At 43.6% G+C, this 13,997-nt stretch overlaps 1 protein-coding gene across 1 annotated transcript in view; it reads right to left on the minus strand.

The window, feature by feature from the left end:
- DNAH14 (dynein axonemal heavy chain 14) overlaps window positions 1–13,997 on the minus strand; it is a 467,695-nt gene that overhangs the window by 109,359 nt on the left and 344,339 nt on the right. Inside the window, 3 exon segments of the mRNA XM_074947623.1 lie at window positions 5,805–5,996; window positions 7,937–8,098; window positions 10,027–10,224. Of these exon segments, the coding sequence (XP_074803724.1) occupies window positions 5,805–5,996; window positions 7,937–8,098; window positions 10,027–10,224 (552 nt within the window).

Consider the following 13,997-nt stretch of genomic DNA (forward strand, 5'->3'; position numbering starts at 1 on the left):
CCGAATGGCTAGGCAGCAGTTCTGCGGAAAAGGACCTAAGGGTTACAGTGGACGAGAAGCTGGATATGAGTCAGCAGTGTGCCCTTGTTACCAAGAAGGCCAATGGCATTTTGGGATGTATAAGTAGGGACATTGCCAGCAGATCGAGGGACGTGATCGTTCCCCTCTATTTGACATTGGTGAGGCCTCATCTGGAGTACGGTGTCCAGTTTTGGGCCCCACACTACAAGAAGGATGTGGATAAATTGGAGAGAGTCCAGCGAAGGGCAACAAAAATGATTAGGGGTCTGGAACACATGACTTATGAGGAGAGGCTGAGGGAACTGGGAATGTTTAGTCTGCGGAAGAGAAGAATGAGGGGGGATTTGATAGCTGCTTTCAACTACCTGAGAGGTGGTTCCAGAGAGGATGGTTCTAGACTATTCTCAGTGGTAGAAGAGGACAGGACAAGGAGTAATGGTCTCAAGTTGCAGTGGGGGAGGTTTAGGTTGGATATTAGGAAAAACTTTTTCACTAGGAGGGTGGTGAAACACTGGAATGCGTTACCCAGGGAGGTGGTAGAATCTCCTTCTTCCTTGGAAGTTTTTAAGGTCAGGCTTGACAAAGCCCTGGCTGGGATGATTTGATTGGGGATTGGTCCTGCTTTGAGCAGGGGGTTGGACTAGATGACCTCCTGAGGTCCCTTCCAACCCTGATATTCTATGATTCTATGAAATCATAGCACTTATTCGCTAGAAGAGAAGCGCATTTTGCACTTGGCAAAATGAACCCTCTAATCAGCAAATACCAGAGATTTATCATTGTCTTAAAGCTGTAGTTCAAAGGAAGCTGTGTGACATCAAGAATCAGTGGTGACAATCAAAGCCCATGGAGATCCAGAGTTTCGCTGATCAACATGACCTGAGAAGCTTTTTTCAAGCAACAAGAGCCATCTACGTTCAAATGGCACAATCCCTCTGCGATCCCAGGACAACTCCACCCTTCTTACGGGCAATGGCCTTCAAGCAATGTTGGAAGGAACATTTTGAGACTCTACTGAACTGTGAATCTGAAGTCTCAGGTGCCACCATTGAGTGCATTCCTCAGCATCTAGTAACAGAACCTCTTGCCACGCCCCATCTTCTGAGGAAATCTGGCAAGCCATCACGCACACACTGAGGTTGACTTGCAATCCATCCTAGATCTCTTCTCAGGAGCCTATCATAGTTTGGGACTGTCCCTCAAGAATGGGAAGACTAAAGTGCTTCACCAGCCTGCCTCCGCATTAGTTGCCCCCCTTCTCCCACAAATTGTCACCGGTGGTGAACCCCTGGAAAGTTGAGCATTTCCTTACCTTGGCAGCCACCTTTCTCAGACAGCCAATCTCAATGTGGAGATTGAACATAGCATCCATTGTGCCAGTGTGTCCTTTGGAAAGTTGCTCCGTTGTGTCTTTACTGACAGAGATCTGCAAATGGAAACTAAGATCCTGGTCTACAATACAGTAGTCATCCCTTCTCTTCTTTATCAGTGCAAGACATGAATGACGTACTGAAGCCTTCTTAAGCACCTGGAGTGGTACCAACAGAGCTGCCTTTGGAAGATTCTCCATATCAGATGGGAAGACCATCGCATCAATGCCAGCATTCTCTCTGCAGCTAACATCACCATGTTGAGGTGAAATTATGAATAGGGTTCCACGTCTGTCACGGAGGTCATGGAAGTCATGGATTCTGTAACTTTCTGCGACCTCTGTGACTTCTGCAGCTGCCAGTGTGGCGGACCCTAAGGCTGCCCAGGGCCAGGTGGCCAGGTGGCCCCGGGGACAGCCACACTGGCCAGGTGGCCCCGGGGACAGCCACACTGGCCACTGCTCAGGTGGCCCCAGGCAGTTGGCCCCAGGGACCGCCTGAGCAGTGGCCAGTGTGGCTGTCCCCGGGGCCCCCCAGCTGGCCCTGGGGACTGCCTGAGCGGTGGTCCTGGGGGCAGCCCAGAAGCACCAGCAGGTGAGCAACCCCTGGCAGTAGTCGCAGGGGTGTGTCAGTGGCTCCGGGGGCAGGTGCTACTTGATGGCCCCTGGCAGCTGGTGCCGCTTCCCTCCCTCCCCGAGCAGCAGCCCCCCCAGCTAAGATTTAGTTAGTGGTATTTATAGTACAAGTCACACACAGGTCACAGGCCATGAATTTTTGTTTATTGCCCATGACTTGTCCATGATGTTTACTAAAAATATCCATGACTAAATCAAACCCTTAACTATGAAACATCAACTTAACTGGGCTGGTCATTGTGTGTGGATGGCTGAAACTCATCTTCTGAAGTAAGTCCTCTTTTCTCAACTTAGTGGTGGTAAGAGGATCCATGCAGGACAGAGGAAAATCTACAAGGACACCCTGAAAGTATATTTTAAGAAGGGAGGCATTGCATGACTTGGGAAGAGCTGGCTGGCAATAGACTGCAATGTTGTCACATCATACATCCAGCCTCAGCCCATTCTGAAGAGAATCGCCTTCCTCAAGAGGCTGAGAAACGGCAGAGGAGGAAGGAAAGGTACAGCATCCTGGCCAGAAATTGTGCTCTTTCCGAGCAACCACCTGTTACATGTAAAGTACAAATTGGACTCCTTGGCCATCTTAAGTCTCATCAATGACTTTTCCCCTGGCAGACATCATCCTCGTATCAAGGGATAGCCGACGACAGCCTAACCCCATCATGGGGAGGAATGGATGCTATCTTTAACATTTTTCCATACACTGTCTAACCCATCTAGATAATGATTGTGAACAGGTAATGTGACCTTTATGGTTGTCAGAACATGAAATAAAGAGATTGGGAGACTTACAAAATTGCTTAGCCCTATTAAGATAGTAAGCTAAAGCAGGGGTTCTCAACCTTTTTCTTTCTGAGGCCCCCTCAACATGCTATAAAAACTCCACGGCCCACCTGTGGCACAATTAGTTTTCTGCATATAAAAGCCAGGGCCAGCATTAGGGGGTAGCAAGCAGGGCAACTGCCTGGGCCTCACGCCAAATGGGCGTCCGTGAAGCTAAACTGCTCAGGCTGTGGCTTCAGCCCCATGCGGTGGGGCTTCAGTTTTCTGACCTTGGTCCCAGCAAGGCTAATGCTGGCCCTGCTTGGCAGACCCCCTGAAACCTGCTCATGGGCCCCAGGGGACTCCGGACTCCTGGTTGAGAACCCACTGAGCTAAAGCACTCTTCGTGTCTAAAAGTATACATCTTTGACTCTTATTTAAGCATGAAGTCTAGGGAAGTGTGACACAGATGCCCATTGGTGCCAACTGGCAAAGGGTTCACTATACTTTAAGAGCAACTCCTGCCTCAGACCTGACAAACTCACTACACCAAATACACTGCTTTCATGGTAGTTATCCATAAGGGCAACAGGTGAGGTTTCTACCAAATACTTGTAACTTATTGATACTCCTAATCATTGTAAGATGTGCATACAGGTAATATTTAAGGAATAATGTATCTATTTATTGAAAATTAAGCTCCTATGGCCTTGGAGTGAAAGTGAGTCACCAAGCACTAATATGTCTCTGCGATGGCCCATTCAAGTGGGAGGGAGCTGTAACCCCTCCTTGGCTAGCTGATTAGGTAATATATTACTCAATTGTCTATTTTGCACCAACCCAATTCTTGTCATCTGAGATCTCTATCAGAGATATTTTTATGATTTCTTCCAGGTCACCGATATAAGTGTTGAACAGTGTAGGGCAAAGAACAGACTCTTTCAGGACCCCTGGAACTACACCACCTACTCAAAGACGATTCCTCATTTACAATAAAATTTTTCCCCAACTACAGAACAGAAATATTTATTGAATACTCTTACCTTTTTGCATTATTATTGATAATTCTACCATTTCCATCTAATAATGGACCAATACCATTCTCAGGATTCTTTTTGTTCCTAATTATTAAAAAACCTCCTCTGTCTTTTAACTCTACTGGCCATAGATTTTTCCTTGTGTCCCACTGCGTCTCTTTTTACAGGCTTGCTTGGGGATGTTTGGGGAAGTGGAACAGAGAGGATTGGAGGAGAGCCTGAGCAGTCTAAGGATACAAGTATACTGCAATCTGAGGTGTGACTGCAGTATGGATACCTATCACAGCTAAAAATAATAGTGTAGATGGGGCAGCATGGGCTTCAAGGTGGACTAGCCACATGATATACACCCAGGGTCTCCAGTGTGCTTGTACAGCTTGCACTGATGCCTGTGCCACTGCATCTACACTGATACTTTTAGTCATGGTAGCGTGGGCAAAGCCAGAGTACGTTTATCCATGCTGCTCTCACACCTTGGACTGCAGTGCAGACTTACCCTCAGGGGCACTGCTATAAGAAGGTTCCACCATTTACACTGCACCAGTTAGCATGTCCCATGAGTGGGAATATGCAAAGGATACTTGAATAAGAATTTCAGCTCTTGTTGCCAAGTGAAAACCTGTACAGTTTTATTACAGATGAGGACACTGGACAATACAAAGGGTCAAATTCTGTCTTAAGTTATAATTAAGGCTGCAATTTAGACACAGAGGTCACAAAGTCACAGAATCTGTGACTTCCAAAGACCTTTGTGACTTCAGCCAGCACCGGATGAGAGCTGCAGGGTCCCCTGCTGCCTGTGGAGGCAGGGAGGTTTGAGGTGCCCCCGCTGCTCCCGGATGCTGCGGGCAGCAGGGGGAACCCCCACCGCTCTCTACCGCCTTGGGTGGCAGGGGGAACCCCCACTGTTCCCTACCGTCCCAGGTGGCAGGGGAGACCCTCGCTGCTTCCAGCTGCCACGGACAGCAGGAGGGACCCCCGGAGCTCCTGGTGGCCAAGGGCATCAGTAGGGACCCCCAGAGCTCCCAACCACCGTGGGATGCAGTGGGGGACCCCTGCAGCTCAGAGCTGCCAGCAGAGGGGGAATAAGGAGCTCCAAGCCCCTGCGGGCGGTGGGGGCCCCTGGAGCTCCCAGCCCACCCCCAGCTGCCCAGGCTCCCCATTTTGTCACGGATATTTTTAGTAAAAGTCAGGGACAGGTCACGGGCTTCCATGAATTCTTTATTACTGTCTATGACCTGTCCCTGACTTTTACTAAAAATATCTGTGACAAAATCTTAGCCTTAGTTATAATGGTAAAAACAAAGCCAATAGATTTGCACCAATGTAAATGAGGGAAGACTCTGACCCTTCGTGTCTGACAATCAGGCCCTGGAAAAATATGTAAACGTATGCACTGAGAATGGCAAAATTTTCCTAGTCACTGTTTTTGCAAAAAATGAAAACTCACTTCACATCAATTGTAGCTTGGTTAAATTTTCCTTTAATGAAAAGCAGGTTTCTATAGCAAAACAGCTTTTGTAAAATTCACCATAAGCCAAGCCAAAAATGGTATATCACCATGGAAGTGGGAAAAATAACTGTATTCATTTTTGCAATGTAGAAATAATTTTATTTTATACCATCCTGACAACTGGTTTTTCTACTGCTCCCTGCTCTTGCACTTCAGCATGGAGGTCTCACTTTATATCAAATTGGTGTTTTAACAATGTTCTGACATACATTCTATGGGCCTGATTCTTTTCTCAGTTATACTAGTTTTATACCAGTATAACCCTATTGGCTTCAATGAAATTATTCCTGATTTGCACTCATGTAACAAGTGCAAAAATCAGGTCCAGACCTACATTACCATTTAAATCTCTGCTGAATTTGGCTCTGCAATTTCCATGTTGTCTGAATCTGGTATCAAATGCACAATAAATAAAAAAGTGTTTAACTACAGTTTAAAAAAAAGGTAAGTTCTATTATTACGTTACCTCATTGTCATCACAAATGTCTTCATGGCTAAAGTAGCTTTTTGCAACATGCAGGAGAGCTTCTTCAGGCCAGTTGTCATACCAGTCAATGGTAGAGCAATTAACAATGGCAGGATATGTCCGACAAAGTTGACGGAAGTTAAGTCCTGCAGGACTTGTCGCCAAAACAATATGAAGCTTGCTACGTACTCTCTGAAATAAAGATTTAATTTTGGCAGGGGGAATTACAGTTAAATATCTCTTTTCCCAAACCTGTTTGCTGGCTGGAATTATTTAATTTAAAAAATTATGTTAAGATTACTACTTTTTACTAATGTAATGCTTTGTTTTTTAAGTTACAACAATACTGTACTAATACATGATCAACAATGTAAAAATGTACCTAATCATTTTTAAGTCACGCATTTAAGACTATAAAAACCACAGTACAAAATATTAAAATACCTAAAAGAAAAGGCAGACGGCTCAAATACTTAGCGAATTTGCTATCTCATAATATCCTTGATCTTGCAATCCCTACCCATCCTTAACTCTTAGAGTAAATGGGAGTTACATATTCATATGGACTTTAGAATCAGACCCCAGTTGTGAGGGAAATTTGTTGACATACTGTGACACCCAATATTCCATCTTCACCATGTTAATATGGTTATGATATATTTTGTACGAAGTGTGCCTTGTGATGTATCATTTGAAAACTCATAATCTGCTGAATATCACTGTCCTGTTAAGATGTGTGTAACAACACTGTGTAAAGCTGTGAGATTTTAATGTATGATTATTACTGGAATATGTTGTAATTCTAGGTAACACCCACAAACCAATTTCTCAGAGACAAAGACACATTGGCATGCCAGCAAAGTGCTAAAGCACCATTACCTACTTAATTGGTTATTCACCAGCAGGGTGGGAGGGTATAGACAAAGAATTTACATTTCCTCCCAGAAACTTTTCAAACCTCACATACATGGGAGACTGTTTGTCTGTACTCCAGTGGTACAAATCCTCAAAGAGGGGAGTGGGATATAAGAATGGGAGACAGTGACCTCCACTTCACCACTTCCCCTCCATCTCTACTGACGGCAACTACATTGCTTGAAAGACAAAAGAAGCATCACTGAACTGGGGGACTGGTCCTGGCCTGGAGGTTTTCAAGCCAGCACAGACTGCTGTAAGCTTTTGGTGACAAAAACTTCTTTTTGCTTTTAAACCTATTACCCTTGATAAAGTTTAGGTATTAGCTTGTGTGTTTATCTTTTTATTTCTTTTGAACTAATTCTGATTTTTAAGCCTTATCACTTGTAATCACTTAAAAAACATCTTTCGCTAGTTAATAAACTTGTTTTGGCTGAAGTGCTTGAGAATCTCTACTTAGGTCAACAAGCCTGGTACATAAACATTCCCCAGTATTGGAATGTTGGACTATCTTTGATCTTATACTGTCCAGAGGGCTATTGAACAGTATAAAACACACATTTCTGGTGCATAAGGCTGGGACTGGGAATATGTGGGTTTCGCCCTTTATGTAATTCATGAATGGCTGGGCATAGCATTCATGTATTCAGCTGGGAGTGACTTTACGTGCTGGTGGCTATGAGTAAGCAGAGCCAGGAGGGGTTGTTGTTCACCAGCAAAGCAGTGTAAAAAGCATTTCAGGTTGGACAGCTAAGGGGACACAGCAGTCGATCAGTGCAGACTGTACCCTGTGGAATGTCACACATACCATCTTTTTAGTCTTCTTTTTATGAAGAAGAAAAAACATTTCAGCAAATCAAATACTTAAGTAAGCATCCTAGATGGTTGAATGTAAAAACAAAGGGTGAAATATGATGCAAAATATAAATTTTAAAATTCAAAACTACCACTACTAAAAATTATATGTAATAATATAAACGTGGCAAAATTTTCAAAACTTTGACGTGACTAAGTTGCACTTTCAAAAGTGATTTAAGTGCCTCAGTAACTTTTGACTTAGGTAGGCATTTTTGAAATGGCCTTAGATACAGCTACCTACTCCTGCTCACACTGATGACAATGGCAAAACTATTGTTCAACTAAAACAGGGTCTAGCCCTTGGACATTTTGATAAAAAAGTTTCAAATTCTCTAAAATTAATGTATTTGAAATAGTACCTGCATGAAGAATGAAAGAATAGCTTCTCTGCTGTTAGAGTAGTTAGCCTTTTCGGCAACAGCTGTAAGCTTCACGACAATACCTTCCAACTCTTCCTTATCAAATAAATCAAGCTCTTCTCCAGAATTCAGAATGCAGCTCAAATGTTCTAAAAAAGAATCCTAGGGTAAAGAACAACAATTAGTAATCCCTGCAAAACTTGTTACTTATTTTCTTTTAAAACCAATACATTATGACATAAAGCATTTTTTAGGGCTGAAGGCTTATCACAGTGGTAAAAATACAGCTCAATTCATCGGATGCATTCAGTGGAAATTTCATCCGATGAAGTGAGCTGAAGCTCACGAAAGCTTATGCTCAAATAAATTTGTTAGTCTCTAAGGTGCCACAAGTACTCCTTTTCTTTTTACGGATACAGACTAACACGGCTGCTACTCTGAAACCTAAAAATATCACAGATACTGTGATTTTTCTGTTTATCTGTCACTTTTCTTTGTGTCTGTGATTTTAATAAAGATGAGTTTCCCAAACAGTGGATTGCAAACCAGTACGTTGCAGGGAGGTTCTAAATGAGTCACTGGCTTGGTGTGCAGAAGAGGCCAGGGAGGGGGAGGAGTTGGAGAGTGAATATGACCCCCAGTATTCCATATGCTGGGCCCAGCTCCACACTCCAGGTAATGTGACCTGGCATAAAGGGTTGCAGCGCTGCCAGGCCAAATTTGTTTGAGTGGCATTAAAACCTGTCAGGGTCACAGGACTACTCACTCAGATTTGGCTCAGCCGCATTTCTGTCATGACAGAGGGATGGCCAGGCCAAACCTGACTGGCGCTGGAACTGTGTGTGCCAGGTTGCAATGCCTGGACTGGGGAGCCAGGCCCAGTCCTATGGGACAGGAGTCAACACAGTGGGATGTGTATAGGACAGCCTCCAGCTTTTCCAAACCCACCCTAGGGCCTCCCCTCTGCCGTGGGCTGGGATTAAGTTTGCAGTGCTGGGGCAGAGGAAGCTGCAGTGGGTGGTCGGTGCCCCTTCTGCAGGGCAAGAAGGAGGGGGCAGTAGTGGAGGGATTTATGTAAACTATATTTAAAGAGGTATAGCTAACTTTTCATATCTGGGACTTTACACACCATTGCCCCCTAAACACACGACTTTTACTAAATTTACCAAGACTGCTCTGTGATTTTTGATAAAAAATGAAGTGACAAATTTCTAGCCCTAAGAATTACTGTATTTGGATTACAATTAGGATGGATGGACCAGTTTAGAAAAAGAGGAATTAACCCAAATCTTTCCCTGCAACTCAAATGAAACCTGAAACTTCTCTAAGTGAAAAAACTGATTAACTTTACATTATCTATTAATTTTCATATGCGTTCTCATCCTGCTTTTTTGGCTAAAACTGGAAAAACAAATCCCACAAAAGAGGCCATTTTCTTATTGTTTCTGATCCCATTAACAAAAATGCTGAAATTTTATATGAAGATCTACTCTTGTCAGGTTTCCAGTCCAGTTGTCCGAGCAAAGAGATTTGCTCTGCACAGGCACCAGAACAAAGTATTGAAAAATTCCCAATCACTGATAGCACCAAATATTAGGTTTTTGTCTTCATTAGGCACATACATATAATATACACAAATACAAAAAATACAGACAATGATGCATGTAGGTACATCATGAAATACATGGCCACGAGTGCCTTTTGTAGCATAAAGTCAAATACCTCGTTCTTTCAACTATGGGTGAACTGTGAATATATCTTGGTAACTAATCAACTTATTGAAATGTATGATCGCTTTTAAATGTTTCATTTCCTTCTTTCTGTTCAAATTGGTGCCTATTTTTTCACATCAGTGTGAAATAAGACGTTTCTCACTATATAGCAATATTGCACTACTGAAGTCAATGGGAGTTTTGCTATTGACTTTAAAAGAAAGCAGGACCAAACTTTTAAAGAGCCCAATTTTCAGCCCATGGTCTCCATTTGTTTGTACAAAACGTATTTGTACCCGCACAATGGTACAACTCTAAAACAAACATGCATGCAAGTACTCTAACTTTAGCAAAAACATCATGGAAGAAAGCATTTACCTGAACTATATCTGAATCAGTGATGAGCAAAACAGTGTTCTGGCCCTCCAGCCCTGTTTGTCTATAGACTCTTTTCAGGTCCTCTCTGAAATCTGTGTAGTTGTAATTGTGGGTAACAGACAATCTAAAGAGGCTACAGTTTGATAAGTAACAGGCTAGGGTTGCACAGGTTATTTTCCCATTTCCATCCAGGCCAACCTGCAGAAAGATACCATTTATTTATTTATTTATTTATATATATATACACACAAACACACACACATATGCAGATGGTTTGAGAATCCTTTCACTATACAATAGATTGAGAGGAAAACATATAAAATGAAATAACTGTACAACTACAGATATTAGAGAGACAAGGAAGATGAGGTAATATCTTTTATTGGTGAGAAAAGTTGGTCCAATAAAAGATATTACTGCACCTGCCGGGTCTCTCTCCTGGAACCAATATGGCTACAACAACACTGCATACAACTACAGAGATAACTATCAAGTCAGCGGACAGTTGCTGCAGCAGTTCTGCCACTTGTGTGTGTAGCTTTGGAAGGTAGCATGCAGACGTTTCCACTTTTTCTGTGCACCAGTTTACTTGCTTCAGTTAGAGTACTGAGATGACATAAATGCTATGCAGCAGGACTTGACAGATATTTAAACATCTTTATACGATTCCATTCACTTGAGGCAATTTTTATTCATTATTAATAACATTTACCCCTTGTAAAGGGATTTCAACACTCTTTAGAACAGTAGATAAATATTATTAACTTCATTTTACAGATAGAAACACTGAGGCACAGAAAGGTTAAGCTGTCTGTCCATGGTCATAAAATGAGTCACTGGTATAGCCAAAAATAGAACCTAGATCTTTTAACTTCCAGGTTCTTGCCATTGATAGTAAACCATCTTGCCTTCTAAATTATCATCAGATATTGTAGTACAGAGTAGGCAAGTGTATTTAGAACTAGATTCACAAAAGGACTTAGGTGCCTAACTGCCACTTCAGGTCCCTAAATCACAGAATCAAACCACTGGTTACCTGCCCCTGAACCCTGTAGGTACCTAAAAATCACTCTGTGCCTATTTTTTTGCAGTAAGAGTTCCCTAATCAGCAATGTCTCTGCTTCTGAACATGTGCACTGAAGGTTCATGCCAGGTATCTGTATGCCTATGACAATTTACATCGTCCATACTGGCCCTTATGTCTGTCATTATTTGGAGAGGTTGACTACATCATGAAAGTGGAGTTATGGCCCTGAGCTCCAAAATGTCAACAGGAAGGATGGACTTCTGAATAGCCCAGCTGCCCTGGATAGTATTATCTTGCAGATGAGCTCCCCATTCTAGAAGGTATTTGTCCAAAACTACTGTGACAGTGGGGGAAGTAGGGAAGAAGAGAGAGATGGTTGATGATATTTCTGAGCATATCTTGTCTGGATTCTTCCACCAATCGAGGGAAAGTAGCATATGACATGGAATGGAAAGAAGTTTGTTTAGACTGTGTCTGCTGGGGATATAAACTGCTCTGAGTCAGGCCTGGAAGCAGTAGAGATATAGGTAAGCAAGCGTAGGGTGACCAGATGTCCTGATTTTATAGGGAAAGTCCCAGTATTCGGGGCTTTTTCTTATATGAGTGCTGTGATACAGCATGGCCAGAGGGCAGTAGAAAAGTGTTAGAAGGGAGCCTTATTCCCTGTAGAGGGAAGAAAGTTTGCTATAAATTAATTAGAGCACCTGAAGCCAGTCACATGATAAAAAACTCCTGCTTCAATCAGACAAGAGGAGGAGTTGAAGCAGAGTGGACTGGTATTGGAGCAGAGAGCAGTTTGGAGGAGTTGAAGCAGAGTGGATCGATGTGGGAGTAGAGAGCAGTTTGGAGGAGTTGAAGCAGAGTGGATTGGTGTTGGAGCAGAGAGCAGTTTGGAGGGAAGCAGAGGAGAGTTTGGAGAAGTGCTGCGGTGGGCTAAGAAGACCAAGACCCTAGGTAAAGGGACACCTGGTTTGTGCAGAGGGAGGGCAGGAAGCCCCACAAGCTGAAGGGAAGGAGAGGGAAGTAGCCCAGGGGAATGAACCGCTAGTTCTAGTGGTTTACTGCTATTCCTAGGGCCCCTGGGCTGGGACCCGGAGTAGAGGGTGGGCCTGGGTCCCTCCCTCTCCACTCCCCTCCTCTAGGACACTAGTGGGGCAGTTAATACCCCAGTTAAGGGGCAAGAAACGGTGCCCTGAACACCCACCCAAGAAGAGAAAGCATGAGACCCATCATAGTAGTGCTGGCAATTTGCCACAGTGCCTATTACCCCCCTCCCAATTTTTCACACTTGCTATCTGGTCACTCTAGGTGAGTGTGTACGTGACAAAGGTGCATGTGCCATGTGACTAAGGAATTGTAGACATGACCTGGCAGCTACCTGAGAGCTCAATTCAACTCAGCAGTAAATGTGAATCCTCTGGTATGTAAGCTCTGGGTGTTGTAGCATCAAAAATAGTTCCTGTGAACTCTCTTCATTGCACAGGTAAGAGGCAGGACTTTCTGGTGTTGTGCTGAAGGCCAAGCATATTGAATAGTTATAGCTTTCTCTACAGCAGCTCAAACTTTGATGTAGGAATGTCCCTTGAGAAGCCAACCATCAAGATAGAGGAAAATCATTCCCCATCAACGAAGCGGTGTGGCAATTACTGCCATAAATTCAGTGAACACGCAGGGAGTGGCAGAGTCCAAATGGCAGGATCCAATATTGATAGTGGTTCTGACCAACAAGTGTAGAAACCTCATGAGAGAGGTGTATTGCGATAGGAATATATTTGAGGGTTGTGAATCAATCCTCTGAATCTAGGGATGGTATGTTAGCTGCAAGTGTCATCACCTTGAACTTCTGTACCTTGACAAAGGTACTCCCCATCCTGAGATCTAGGATCAATCTCCATCTGTCCTTCTTTTGTGGAAGCCAGGCAGTATTTGTAATAGAATTCCCTTCCTCTGTACTGAGAGGGAACTGGTTCCACAGCTGCAATGTGGAGGAAGGACAGAACCTCTTGCCTCAGGAGAAGTTTGGGAGACATGTCCCAGAAAAGGGATGGGTAAGGAGACTATGGAGTGGAAATGGATGGAGTAGTCCAATTTTATAACCTCCAAAACCCATCTGTTAGAAGTAATCTGCTCCCAAGAGGTGTGGAAATGGGAGAGATGATTTCCAAAAGGTCAGAAGACAGATTGGGTTGGATGATGCAGCAACAGATCCAGGGTGAGGGGATGTTCTTGACTCTCAACCAAGGCATCAAAACAAAGGCTTGGCTGATGATGGCTGTTGCACTGATATAGGTGGAGCAGTTCAGAATTTTCCCTTCTACGTTCTGTGTTTCTTTTTGGGTAATTCTGGTGATATGTGATAGGCAGAGAATGGAGATGCATAGGATCTCTGGGCTGTCTAAGACCAACTAATTCTCCCTTTGTTTGCAGGTATGTTTACCACCAGTGAGCAAAGGGTTGCCCTGGAGTTTTTAAGAGAAATGTGGGGACTCACCACTTGACTCGCTAAACAACTTGAGCCCACCAGAGGGAAGTCTTCTACAATATTTTGGACCTCACATGGGAGGACTGAGGACTGTAGCCATGAAGCTTGGCCCATAACAGCAAATGTCAAGATGGAATAAGCTACAGTGTCAGCTGCAGTAAGAGAAGCTTGTAAAGTCATTCTTTTCAGGAGTTGGCCCTCAGCAAGGGTAGCCTGAAACTGTTCCTTGTGTTCTTGTGGAAGATGTTCAATAGAGAATTTGAATTTTGTGTAGCTAATGTAATTGTATTGTATTTAGCAAGAATCACCTGGCAATTAGCAATTCTGAATTGCAGGGTGGTACACATCCAGTGGATCACCCATTGGGGCACACATGAAGAAGAACAGTGATCGATGATGGCACTGATATCCTGACCTGTTCCAGAAAACAGTATTGTCTGGGCCACGCTGGTGTGATGAGAA

Source organism: Natator depressus, chromosome 3 (assembly GCF_965152275.1).
Source record: "Natator depressus isolate rNatDep1 chromosome 3, rNatDep2.hap1, whole genome shotgun sequence".
Lineage (NCBI taxonomy): Eukaryota > Metazoa > Chordata > Testudines > Cheloniidae > Natator > Natator depressus.